At 69.6% G+C, this 12,841-nt stretch overlaps 1 protein-coding gene across 6 annotated transcripts; it reads left to right on the top strand.

The window, feature by feature from the left end:
- The first annotated feature begins 1,081 nt into the window (after window positions 1-1,081).
- ARFGAP1 (ARF GTPase activating protein 1) lies at window positions 1,082-12,698 on the top strand. 6 transcript variants are annotated; one of them, XM_008253422.4, is made up of 14 exons: window positions 1,082-1,236; window positions 4,201-4,264; window positions 4,522-4,631; window positions 4,733-4,904; window positions 5,231-5,331; window positions 6,194-6,280; window positions 6,570-6,666; window positions 7,545-7,601; window positions 8,120-8,152; window positions 8,731-8,760; window positions 9,282-9,338; window positions 10,988-11,047; window positions 11,596-11,663; window positions 12,107-12,698. In XM_008253422.4, the coding sequence occupies exons 2-14, from the start codon at window positions 4,205-4,207 to the stop codon at window positions 12,408-12,410; spliced, it is 1,236 nt and encodes a 411-aa protein (XP_008251644.2). In that variant the 5' UTR covers window positions 1,082-1,236; window positions 4,201-4,204; the 3' UTR covers window positions 12,411-12,698. The 6 variants fall into 6 exon arrangements, with proteins under 6 accessions (XP_008251644.2, XP_008251646.2, XP_008251647.2 ...); XM_008253424.4 differs by lacking the exon at window positions 8,731-8,760; XM_008253425.4 differs by lacking the exon at window positions 10,988-11,047 and having other exon boundaries at window positions 11,602-11,663.
- The last annotated feature ends 143 nt before the right edge of the window (window positions 12,699-12,841 follow it).

The following is a 12,841-nucleotide window of genomic DNA, read 5'->3' as shown; positions in this document are numbered from 1 at the left end:
GGCTGCCCAGGCAGGCAGCCCTGGGCCACTCTGTGGGACATATGATGCTGACCGTGGCCTCCTGCTGGGAGCCTCGCACCTGGCCCACCTGTTGGCGCGGTCTGATGACCCCCAGGACACGGGAGGATGGCTACTTCCAATGGAGCCCCAGGGGTCTTGGCCACTGCCTGGAGGATGCTGAGGGCCTGCCTGGTCCACAGCCCCCTAAACACCTGTGGGAAACGCCCTGGGGCGGAGATGGGCGTGGTGCTTGTCCAGGTGAGCTTACAGTCCCCAGGGAGACCCAGGGCTCCTGTGGGTGGGGCTCTGCCAGCTGACAGGAATAGAAAGTCGCCTCAAGGGGCCGGTGCCGAGGCGTAGCCGGTAAAGCCGACGCCTGCAACGCTGGCACCCGTGTGGGCATCAGTGCCGGTCCTGGCCGCTCCACTTCCAACCCAGCTCCCTGCTATGACCCGGGAAAGCAGCACACGATGCCCCAGGTGCTTGGGCCCTGCACCCACGTGGGAGACTGGGAGAAGCTCCGGGCTCCCGGCTCCAGCCTGGCCCAGCCCCTGTCATCTGGGGAGTGAAGCAGTGCAGGGAAGGTGATCTCTCCGGACCTCCGCCCTTTAAATCAGTACACCTGTCAGGTGAAAGGCGCCACCAGGAAGGTGCGCCCACAGAGCTCCATCCCGGGCGACAGCCACGCTGAGACCGGGTGGACACCAGCGGGCAGGCCACGCTCACGGCCAAGGTCATTGGCACTTGCCAGCCCTGAGTTTAACTCCTGCTGTAGGCGACGACGCCACCACACAGTCAAAAACAAAGCAAAAGCCATGGACAGCGAGAGGTCACCAAGCCCACAGCTTCCACCGCTCACCTGCCTGGGCCTGGAACCTGAGTGGCGTCCACTCCGCCCCACGGACCCGCGCAGGGCACCCGGGGACCCACCCGCTCTCCTCCTCCGGAGACCCCGACCCGCGGGGACACCCCGCTCACGGTGCCCGGGACCCGCCCCCGCGCAGCCCCGACCCTCCTCCCGCCCGGACCCCGGCGACCACAGGGAAGGTGCGTCTCCATGGCGACCGGCTGGGGTGGCGGCCGGAAGTCCCGCCCCGCCGCGCTGACAGCCTCCCGTGAGGCCTTGCAAAGCGCAACGTTGCCGGAAGCTGGTGGCCGCGGGGGGCGATCCGCGCGCGGTGCGGGTGGCGGAGCAAGCCTGTCCTGGACCCCAGCCCCGGCCGGCCTCTTCTCCAGGTGAGCGCGCGGCCCAGTCCCTGGCGCGGGCTCCCGGCCCTGTCGGGCGACGTCGCTGTCGGGCGCGCGGGGCCTTCCCGGGCGGACCCCCGCACCCCTTCCCTCGCGAGCCTGAGTCCGCCCGCGGTTCCAGGGGCGCCGCCCGCCGCGGCTCTGCGTGGGCCCGGTGCCGGGCGGGGCGCAGGCTCCGAGGCCGCGGTCCGGCCGCAGGCGCCCGCGGAGTGGCAGCCGCCTTGCCGGCCCCCGCGTTGGTGCGGACGCTGGTGTTGCGGGAGAGAGGGCGGGGGCGGGCTCCTCACGCGGCCTTTCGCGTGCGTGGGCTTGCGGGCCAGGGCGGCGGGACGACCCTTCCCGAGCGGCTGGCGCGGTGCGGGGCTTCGGGGCGGCGGGGGCCGGGCTCGGGCGCGGGTCCTCGCCGCGTGCGGTGTTCCGAGCGAGACGGGCACCCGCGTTCTGCCCCGCAGGAGGGGACATCGGGGTCCTTGGACGCTCCGGAGAGTGGGCGGGGGCGGCGCGGAGGGCGCGGGGGCTGCGGACGTCGGCGTGGGCCCCGGGGGCCTCCCTGAGCCGAGCGGGGCCTCGGCCGTGCGCGCGTCCCCGCCGCAGCTCCCTGCGTTCCTGCGCAGGGCCGTTTGCACGTCGGTAACATCAGCCTGAGGATCGGCCGCTGTGGCGATTGCCCCAGCCCTGGCCTAGGACTTCCCGACCCCTCGCCCAGGCGCGCGCCCTCAAATGCGCCCCGGGCCCCCGTGCGGCCACTGTGACCGCAGACCTGGCGAGCGGTGCCAGCCCAGGCCCGGCAGGCAGGAGGGTGCGGGCTCCGCGCAGGAGGGTGCCCGGCGCAAGCTTGGTTTTCCCCCTTGGACCCCAGAATCCGGTGTCTGTTTCCTAACTTCACATGGCGTCAAGCTGGGTGCTGGTGCAGGGGTCAGGGGTCAGGCCGTCCTGAGCCAGAATGAAGTGGGCGGGTCCATCGTGGTTCTGTCTAAGCTGCGTCTGGACAGGAAGTGGCACCTGCGGGCTGTCTGCTCTCTGGGTGCCGGTGTCCTCGCAGCCGGCGTTGCCGTGTGACTAGGAGGGGACACGGCAGGGGCCACACGGAGTGTGTGTGTGCAGGGGGCTGAGGCCCAGGAGTGTGCGGGACCAGGCCGGGCTCACCTCACCAGGGGTGCGCGGGACCAGGCCGGGCTCACCTCACCAGGGGTGCGCGGGACCAGGCCGGGCTCACCTCACCACGGGTGCGCGGGACCAGGCCGGGCTCACCTCACCAGGGGTGCGCGGGACCAGGCCGGGCTCACCTCACCACGGGTGCGCGGGACCAGGCCGGGCTCACCTCACCATGGGTGCGCGGGACCAGGCCGGGCTCACCTCACCAGGGGTGCGCGGGACCAGGCCGGGCTCACCTCACCACGGGTGCGCGGGACCAGGCCGGGCTCACCTCACCACGGGTGCGCGGGACCAGGCCGGGCTCACCTCACCAGGGGTGCGCGGGACCAGGCCGGGCTCACCTCACCAGGGGTGCGCGGGACCAGGCCGGGCTCACCTCACCACGGGTGCGCGGGACCAGGCCGGGCTCACCTCACCACGGGTGCGCGGGACCAGGCCGGGCTCACCTCACCAGGGGTGCGCGGGACCAGGCCGGGCTCACCTCACCAGGGGTGCGCGGGACCAGGCCGGGCTCACCTCACCAGGGGTGCGCGGGACCAGGCCGGGCTCACCTCACCAGGGGTGCGCGGGACCAGGCCGGGCTCACCTCACCACGGGTGCGCGGGACCAGGCCGGGCTCACCTCACCACGGGTGCGCGGGACCAGGCCGGGCTCACCTCACCACGGGTGCGCGGGACCAGGCCGGGCTCACCTCACCACGGGTGCGCGGGACCAGGCCGGGCTCACCTCACCAGGGGTGCGCGGGACCAGGCCGGGCTCACCTCACCAGGGGTGCGCGGGACCAGGCCGGGCTCACCTCACCATGGGTGCGCGGGACCAGGCCGGGCTCACCTCACCAGGGGTGCGCGGGACCAGGCCGGGCTCACCTCACCATGGGTGCGCGGGACCAGGCCGGGCTCACCTCACCATGGGTGCGCGGGACCAGGCCGGGCTCACCTCACCATGGGTGCGCGGGACCAGGCCGGGCTCACCTCACCATGGGTGCGCGGGACCAGGCCGGGCTCACCTCACCAGGGGTGCGCGGGACCAGGCCGGGCTCACCTCACCAGGGGTGCGCGGGACCAGGCCGGGCTCACCTCACCAGGGGTGCGCGGGACCAGGCCGGGCTCACCTCACCAGGGGTGTGCGGGACCAGGCCGGGCTCACCTCACCACGGGTGCGCGGGACCAGGCCGGGCTCACCTCACCAGGGGTGCGCGGGACCAGGCCGGGCTCACCTCACCAGGGGTGCGCGGGACCAGGGCTCCACCCCTGCCCCCAGCTGGAAGCTTGGATTGTGTGAGTTTTCTGGTTGCGAGTCAATCGGCCACGCGCCGAAGCCAGTGCATCCTTAGGAAATGAGAAGTTTTTCTGCTGGACCTGGGCCTGGCTGCCACTGTCCCTGCTGGTGGTCACGGGGGTCCTGCTGCGCCCAGAGGGAGCTCAGGGTGGCCCCTCGAGGACCTGCCCCAGACCCCCAGGCTGGCCTTTCCACACCGAAGGTCAGGGCATGCGGGAGCGGGGGGCTGTGCCCTTGCCAGGGGTCAGCGCGTGCTGGGGCGGGGGCTCCCCCGCTGACAAGACAGAGCTGTTTGTGAACCTCTCGCAGTCGTGGCGGGCCGTGGGGTTGAAGCAGAGGGACACGAGGACGCACCTGGCTCGGCCTGGCCTCGCTGCACGTGCACGTGGACGCCGGGTGGCCTGGGCAGCTCGCGGTGGGCCAGAGGCCTCGTGAAGGGGCAGGTGTGAAGTGTCGTGAGCCGATGGCTCACTTAGGGACCGCGTGTGGGTCTGTCACGGGGCCGTTCTGTCTCCACAGCGTCATGGCCAGCCCGAGGACCCGGAAAGTTCTGAAGGAGGTCAGGGTGCGGGACGAGAACAATGTGAGTCGGGGCCGCCTGCGGCTGCCGTGGGCCACGGCCCTCCTGTCGCCCGGGGCCGTCTGCCTGGCCTTCCTGCTGGACGCTTTCCCCTGGGGCTGCTCGCCCCTCGTGCCGGCTTCCTGGCAGGATCAGCGGCCACCCCGCCCAGGCTTGCCTGCCGCCTGGGCCTCCCTCCTCCCCCGGGGTCCTTGTGTGTGGCGTCGGGCTCTCTGGCCTGCCCCGAGCCCCCGGCGAGCCGTGTGTGGCCCCCTCTGCAGGTCTGTTTTGAGTGTGGCGCTTTCAACCCGCAGTGGGTCAGTGTGACCTACGGCATCTGGATCTGCCTAGAGTGCTCGGGGAGACACCGCGGGCTGGGCGTGCACCTCAGGTCAGTGCCCGCCTGCACCCGTGTCTGGGGGGGCCGGGGCGGGGGTCGCCCCGCACGCCCCCCGGTTGGTAATGAGGCCAGTGCCCACCTCCGGCTTCCAGCTTCGTGCGCTCGGTCACGATGGACAAGTGGAAGGACCTGGAGCTGGAGAAGATGAAGGTCGGGGGCAACGCCAAGTTCCGGGAGTTCCTGGAGTCCCAGGCCGACTACGACCCCTGCTGGTCCCTGCAGGACAAGTACGAGAGCAGGGCCGCGGCCCTCTTCAGGGACAAGGCAAGTTCTCACGCGCCGGCCGTGGGGCTGGCCAGGGCAGTGGGCGGCCCGGGGCCGCGATTGCAGGGGCGACGAGGAACTGCGGCGTGCGGTGCCGCCCCTCCTCTCGGGTCAGGACGTCGGAGGAGCGGTGGAGCCGTGGCGTAGTTCACGTGGGGTCCCTGTACTCTGGAGCTGGAGCTGCACCGTTCACCAAGCACGGCCAGACTGAGGCGGCCACGGCCCACGCTGGCCCACGCTGGGCGACGCTGGGCGACGCTGGGGCCTGGGGGAGGGTGGGGCGCGTGGAGGCGATGCACACCCTGACCACCCGTGCTCCCCGTCAGGTGGCCACCCTGGCTGAAGGCAGAGCGTGGTCTCTGGAGTCGTCACCTGCCCAGAACTGGACCCCACCCCAGCCCAGGACGTCGTTGGCCACTGCCCACCGGTAGCTACGCCCCTAATCTTCCTGGCCCGGCCCTGGGCGCAGCTCAGGATCCCCGCGTGGCTGTGGTGCCCCCAAAATGCCCAAAGCAGGACGAGCCCTTAGCAAGCAGGGGCGCGAAATAAGTGGGGTGAGAGCAGTGTCTCCCCCTGCCCAGCGTGGGCGCCGCTCTCCCTCCCAGACAGACACTGCCCCCCTGCAGCCCGGGGAGCAGGGCTGTGTGTCGCCAGCGCCCTGTCCCTCTGAGTGTCGCCGTCCTCCGGGGCGGCCCTGTGACCGCTGAGCTGACCCCAGAGTGGCTGTATCCCACGTCCCGCTGCGGGGAGCGCCCTGTGTGGGGGCTGCAGTGGGCGCTGGGGCCACCCCTTCCTCTCTTCCCCTCTTCCCTGCCGCATGCTGGTGCAGGGCTGCCGGGAAGCCAGCTCTGTGCTTTTTAAAAAGATTGAGAAGCAGAGCAACAGCAAAGGGAGACAGAGACCGTGGATCACTCTCCAGGTGGCCGCCTTGGCCAGGTCTGGGCAGGCTGACGCCAGGAGCCAGGAGCTCCGTCCACGTCTCCCACACAGGTGCAGGGACTGGGTCACCCTCTAGATGGCCACCACGGCCAGGTCTGGGCAGGCTGATGCCAGGAGCCGGGAGCTCCGTCCGGGTCTCCCACACAGGTGCAGGGACTCGGGTAGTTGTGCCCTTTGACCCAGCAGCCGATGGGGTGCTGGCAGCACAGGTGCCGCAGTGCTGGGGCCCTCAGGCCCCTACAGCTGAGCCCAAGCAGCCTTTCAGACAGCTGGGGCCGGTGTGACCCGAGCCCCGTCGCCGTGCCCGTGGCCTTGCTGGGGCTGTCGGTGTCACTGGCTCTCGGTCGCAGGGCCTCCGGGCAGACTCAGAACGCGTCCGCGTCCGCAGACAAGGCCTTCGAGGACTGGCTGAACGACGACCTCGGCTCCTATCAGGGGTGAGGGCTCCCCGGCTGGGGGTCCCGTGGGCAGGGCCGGTTTCTCTGTGGAGGGTGTGGGGTTAGAGGTTGACTGGCGAGCCCTGGCCAGCCCAGATTTGAGTGGAGGGAGAGGGCCCTTCCCCTGGAATCTGCCCATCAGGGAGTCGCCAGGTGAACCGTCCTGGTGGCTGGGACCTTCTGGAGACGGACAGCACGGCTGTGGCTGTGGGCCCCTGCACTCCGTCGGGCGCAGGCGCGTCGGGGTCCGTGCCGCAGCCGCCGGGCTGACGTCAGCGCTCGCTTTCAGGGCCCAGGAGAATCGCTACGTGGGGTTTGGGAACACGGTGCCGCCCCAGAAGAGAGAGGACGACTTCCTCAACAGCGCCATGTCCTCGCTGTGCTCGGTGGGTGCCGGCTGCAGCGCGGTGCGCGGCCCCTGCCCCGCCCCCAGTGCCGTCCAGCCAAGACACGGATCTGGGCTGGGGTTTCTTGTTCTTGAGGTTGATGTGTTTGACAGGCAGAGTGACAGCGACGGGGGATAGAGCTGGAGGGCTCCTCCGGCTGCGCGGTCACTGCCAGGCCTGGTCAGGCTGATGCCCGTGCTGGTGCCGGCGACGCGGCGTCACCTTTGTTCCCTGAGGGCACTTTGCTTCCAAGACGGATTCTCACCCTCTGGTGACGCCTCTGAGGCCCACGGCAGCCACCGCGTGCAGCTGGCGCAGCCGTTCCTCGACGAGGGGAAGGCTTTTTTTTTTTTTTTTTAATTTCTTTTTTATTTATTTGAAAGGCAGAGTTACAGAGAGAGTAAGGAGGGAGCGAGCGAGAGAGAGATCTTCCACTGGTTCACTCCCTAAATGGCTGCAAGGGCACGACTGGGCCAGGCCACAGCCAGGAGCCTCTTCCGGGTCTCCCACATGGGCGCAGGGGCCCAAGCACTTGGGCCACCTTCCACTGCTTTCCCGGGCCACAGCAGAGAGCTGGATGGGAAGTGGAGCAGCCGGGACTGGAACAGGTGCCCACGTGGATGCTGGCATTGCAGGTGGTGGCTTTACCCACCGTGCCACAGTGCCGGCCCAGGGAGGGCTTTTTAGACTAACTCAAAGTGAGGTGCAGAGACGGGCTGCGGGCGGTGAGCAGGTGTGGTCCTCAGAGCCTCACGCGGGGCCTGGCGGTCACACGGGGTTGGGCGGTCATGCGGGGCCTGCCAGTCAGCGGGGCCTGCCAGTCAGCGGGGTCGGGCGGTCACAGTGAGGCGGCCACCTTGCCATTCTGTGCCTCTCAGGGTTGGAGCAGTTTTACCACCGGAGCGAGCAAGTTCGCCTCAGCAGCTAAGGAGGGCGTAAGTACCTGGTGCCGTCTGGCCCTGGCCCTGGGGGCCGGGCTGTGTCGGGACCCCCGGGGCTCACCCCCCACGAGGGCCTCACACCCCCAGCAGAGTGGCCTGCGGCGTTGGCAGCTGCAGCTGCAGGTGCAGTGTCTCCAAGGGTCCGAGACGAGCTGCCTGTGGCGGGGCAGACGTGGCTCACCTGGTGGACAGGCCGTGGGCTCCTGTGTCCCTGAGCCCCAGCCTCTGGCCCTTTCAGAACACGGAGGGGCTGGGTTTTCTCTCACGTCTGCCTGCTCCTGGGTGTGAAGGGGGGATTCGGTCGGGACAGACAGTGACACAGGAGATGAGTGGGTGGGCCCTGAGGGGAAGGCCCAGGGCGCTCGGCCGGCGCGGCCCTGGGAGCCGCTGCTGGTCGAGCTGTGAGAAGCCGGCCCTGGGACGGAGTCGTGGGAGCCCACTGGCAGGAAGCGCAGGCCAGGCCAGGCCAGGCCAGGCCCAGCCGGGACTCACCAGCCCTGTTTCCCTCGCAGGCTACAAAGTTCGGATCCCAGGCCAGTCAGAAGGTAACCGAGGAGCTCTGCCCTGGCGCGTGCTGAGGCCTCCTCACGGCGCCACCGCGTGCTCGGGCGCTGCTGGTTCTTCCAGGGCCCCCCGCCAGACTCGTAGCGGGGAGTCAGGGTGGGGTGGGCCCCTCTGCCTCTGGGCAGGAGCCGCCTCCTCACCGAGCAGGCGAACGGGGCAGGGGGCTCTGCCCCTGGGGTGCAGCTCTGCTGCGGGTGGCGGTGGGGTCCACCATGGCCTTGCTGTTGGTTGGTGACCCCCGTGCGTGACACGTGGTCAGGGCTGGGGCCCAGGGCGCCCGCTGTCCCTGGGGGAGTCTCCAGGCCCTGCAGTTAGGCCGGTCCCTCACGGCCGCTGGCACAGCTCCTCAGGAGGGCTGTCTTCCCGCCATGCTGCCTCCCCGGGTGCTCGCCCAGGTCTGGAAGGCGGGAGCCGGGGGGAGGCCGGGACGCCCTGGCTCGGGGGGGTCTCAGTCCAGCCAAGGGCTGAGATCTGGAGGTGTTCCTGGGCGCTGTGGAAGCTGCGTGTAGCACCTCGCTCTCTCTCTCTCCTAACCTGCCTCCTCGCTGTCTGGGTCGAGTTTTGGGGTCACAGGCAGCAGCCAGAGCCGGTAAAGCCCTGTGCTCGGTGCACGCCGCGCGGTGCATGCTCTTGCCGGCCGCGGAGAATGGCTTCGTCCCCGCTGGCCGCCGAGATGGGGCTGCTGGGAGGTCTCCCTCCGCCCTTGGTGCCCACGGGGAGGTGGCCTGTGCTTCCTGTCACCGTGACGTGGCTCTCCCTAGCAGCGTCTGCCGGAGCCCCGGCCTCTGTCCTCCCTTCTGTCTGGGTGGTCAGGGCCTGGGTCAGGGTGCTCATGGGAGCCCAGTGCGGCCGGTAGGGCGGGAGCGAGGTCAGTTCTGTCCTCAGGTCAGGGCGCCTGGGCCGCCCAGATGTGTCTGTGTAAGCTGAGCCGCCAGCAGCTGTGGGGACAAGCCCGGGGCCCCGCTGCTGTCATGGGGGCCCTTCCTGGGGCGGGCAGCAGCCACGTGCACGTGGGGTGGCCCCTGCTGCCCTCCTCTGTGGCCCTGGGCACGCCGGTCCCACTGCCACCCCCCGTGGGCACCCGTGAGCTCTGCGGCTTCCTTCCCACAGGCCTCTGAGTTGGGCCACAGCCTGAACGAGAACATTCTCCGACCAGCCCAGGAGAAGGTAACGGGGCTGCGGCTGCGGCCGGCGGCCTGTGGGGGAGGGGCGGGGGCTTCTGTGGCCAGGGGCCTCTGCATGAGCCGCCTCCGAGGTCCCGGGCGAGCGCTGGAACCCCTCAGGTCTGGAACTCCGAGACCAAAGTCCTGTAAAAGACGGCTGCTTACGCTTTGGGGTCCCGGTCGGGAGGGGTGGGCACAGCACCCTGGGCCACCCCAGTGGACAAGCAGGTGTTGCCGTGCGTGTCCCCGGCTGGGGCTGGGGCTGGGCGCTGGCGGCTCGTGGCTGAGGGACGTGGCCAAGTAACTCATGGCTGCGTGTGCTCAGGCCCCCACAGGGCCGAGCTCAGAGGTGGTCTCACCCCTCCAGGGGTCTTACAGGCAGGGGGCCGCCTCAGACAGGACCTCCAGCCCAGCTCCCAGGGAGACACTGGCCTCCAGGATCAGTCACCACCGCCCGGGGGAGGCGCATCCTCCCCTCGTGCCCTCACGCACACGGGTCCCAGCCGTCCACGCACATGGCACAGGCTGTCCCAGCCGTCCACGCACACGGCACAGGCTGTCCCAGCTTCCATCATGCACACGGGCGCAGGCTGCCCTCACACACACGGGTCCCAGCTGTCCTCACGCACACGGCACAGGCTGCCCTCACACACATGGGTCCCAGCCGTCCGCGCACACGGCACAGGCTGTCCCAGCTTCCATCACGCACATGGCATAGACTGTCCCAGCCGTCCACGCACACAGGTCCCAGCCGTCCACACACACTGCACAGGCTGTCCCAGCTTCCATCACGCACACGACACAGGCTGTCCCAGCTGTCCACGCACACAGGTCCCAGCCGTCCACGCACACCGCACAGGCTGTCCCAGCTTCCATCATGCACACGGGTGTAGGCTGCCCTCACACACAAGGGTCCCAGCCGTCCGCGCACACGGCACAGGCTGTCCCAGCTTCCATCAAGCACATGGCACAGGCTGTCCCAGCCGTCCACGCACACGGGTCCCAGCCGTCCACACACACGGCACAGGCTGTCCCAGCTGTCCACGCACACGGCGCAGGCTGTCCTCACACACACGGGTCCCAGCTGTCCACGCACACAGCGCAGGCTGTCCTCACACACACAGCGCAGGCTGTCCTCATGCACACTGGCATAGGCTGTCCTCACACACACAGCGCAGGCTGTCCTCACGCACACTGGCTTAGGCTGTCCTCACGCACACGGCGCAGGCTGTCCTCACACACACGGGTCCCAGCCGTCCACGCACACAGCGCAGGCTGTCCTCACGCACACAGCGCAGGCTGTCCTCACGCACACTGGCATAGGCTGTCCTCACGCACACGGCGCAGGCTGTGCCGGGTCCCAGCTGGCCGTCCTGCGCTCTCCGCTGCCCGGTGCTGGTGCCTGCAGCGCCTTCTCCCCCTCCTTGATCTTTTTCCCTCCCTGGGAGTTGTTTTGTTATTCCCGCTTTGAGGGTGTAGGTGGGGGTTTCGGGATCCTGATGTTGCCCTGAGGGAGCCACGGGCCCCTGCTGCCCCTCGTCTGTCACGATGGCGCAGGGCCCCTGGGGACGCGGTGTCCTGATGCTGGCATCGCTGCTGGCCCACAGCCCGCTCCTGGGCGCCTGCTCCAACAGGGACGTTTGCTCCACGCAGGTGAAGGAGGGAAGGATTTTTGATGATGTGTCCAGTGGGGTCTCTCAGTTGGCGTCCAAGGTAGGGCAGCCCCGCCTGGCGTGGGCTCAGCCGAGCCAGTCTCCATATTCCGGGCGCCGCCCTGAGGGCAGGGCCGGCGGCCTCAGCCAGCTGTGGCGGGACCACCGTCCTCGAGGCGGTGCAGGGGGGCAGGGATGTGCCTGTTGCCTCTGGCTTGCGGAATATGGAGACAGCTTGGCCTGGCGGGGACTTGCCAGCCGCTAACCTGTCGCCTCCTCTGCCCTTGCTGCCGTGGCCTTTCCCGTGGTAAGTGCCCACACGCCTGCCACTGCTGCACGGCCTCGGGGTGGTCCTGGAGCTGCTGACTCGCAGGGAGGGCTCTGGGTGGGGCCTGCGCTGTCCCCTGCGTGTGGTGAGCCGGGCGCGAGGTGGCCCTGCCTGGGAGAGCTGTGTCTCCCGGCACGTGTGTGTGTCGTGTGTGACGTTTGACACCCTTACTTCTGAGTCTTGTCTGTGTCTTCGTGGGACCTTGCGATTGTCCATGCGTGTGCTTGCGTGGCACGTGCACCCGTGTGCTTGGAAGGGTCTGACCAGCCCCCCCCCTCCAGGTCCAGGGAGTCAGCAGCAAAGGCTGGAGGGACGTCACCACCTTCTTTTCTGGGAGAGCAGAGGAGAGGTAGGCGGCCCCCGGGCGCCCGGCCGAGGCTCTGGCTGGCGCACTCCCCCCAGCCTCGGGCAGCGGCTGCTCGGCGGCAGACGTTCCCCGTGGCGCAGGCGCGGCCCAGGGCGAGGGCAGGGCCGGGCCTCGCCCCTGCTGCCCCGAGTCACCGTCAGGGTTGGGGTTGGTGGGAAGGCCTGAGGGCTTCTGGGCTTTTCTGTCCTGATCCCCGTAAGAACCCAGCGTTGAGCGCTTTGCTGTCCGAGTGCCGCCCCCGGTGACAGACAGCGGCTGCGGAGGCCTCTGTCCCCTGCCTTCACCTTGTGTTCTGCCCCGGTGTTGGCGGCACAGCACCGCGGGGCGCTGGCCCCTGCTGGGTGGCGCAGGGCTGGGGGTGGGTGGGCCCAGAGCAGCCGGCTGTGAAGTTTTGCGGAAATCACCAGAGCTCCTGCCCCTCGCAGCTCCCAGAACAGCGGTGGGGACGGCGCGCAGGGCAGCGCCCTGGACCAGAGCTTCTGGGAGACCTTCGGCAGCCCCGAGCCCCCCAAGGCCAAGTCCCCGAGCAGCGACAGCTGGACCTGCGCCGACGCCTCGGCCGAGAAGCGGAGCTCGGACAGCTGGGACGTGTGGGGCTCGTCCGCCAGGAACAGCAACAGCGACGGCTGGGAGAGCGGCGAGGGCGCCAGCGGCGAGGGCAGGGCCAAGGCTGCCAAGAAGGCGGTGCCGGCCCCCGCCGAGGAGGACTGGGACAACCAGAACTGGTAGGGCGAGCCGCGGGCGCCCACCATTGTGCACTGTGCCCCGTCCTCCTCCTCCCCTTTGACCCCAGAACCGGTGACTGTCTGGGGGGACGCCGGGCTCGGCACCGCCTGCCTGGCATGGAGCGCCTCGGCGCGTGGGCAGGCGTCCGTGCATCCCCGCTGGACCCAGAGCGGCCCTTGGACTCCGTGGGGCTGGGCGCGAGGCCGTGTCACGGGCGGCCCCAGGGGCTGGGACCGCGGCCCGGGCAGCGTGTCAGCCGTGCTGGTGTCGTTGAAATGTTTTTAACTTTGAGAGTTTGCGCTCGCTCATCTTTCCTTCTGGAGAAAACCCTGGGGGCTTCAGAGGCGGGAAACCGAAAGCCACAGCGGCTGGCTCCCACCTCCCGTCCACTCCCCGCCAGGGGTTCCCCATCCGCCCTGTCCAGCCCCCAGCTT

This window comes from Oryctolagus cuniculus, chromosome 11, assembly GCF_964237555.1.
Source record: "Oryctolagus cuniculus chromosome 11, mOryCun1.1, whole genome shotgun sequence".
Classification (NCBI taxonomy): Eukaryota; Metazoa; Chordata; class Mammalia; order Lagomorpha; family Leporidae; genus Oryctolagus; species Oryctolagus cuniculus.
Note: the sequence above shows the minus strand (reverse complement) of the source record. Positions and strands in the feature narration are given on the sequence as shown.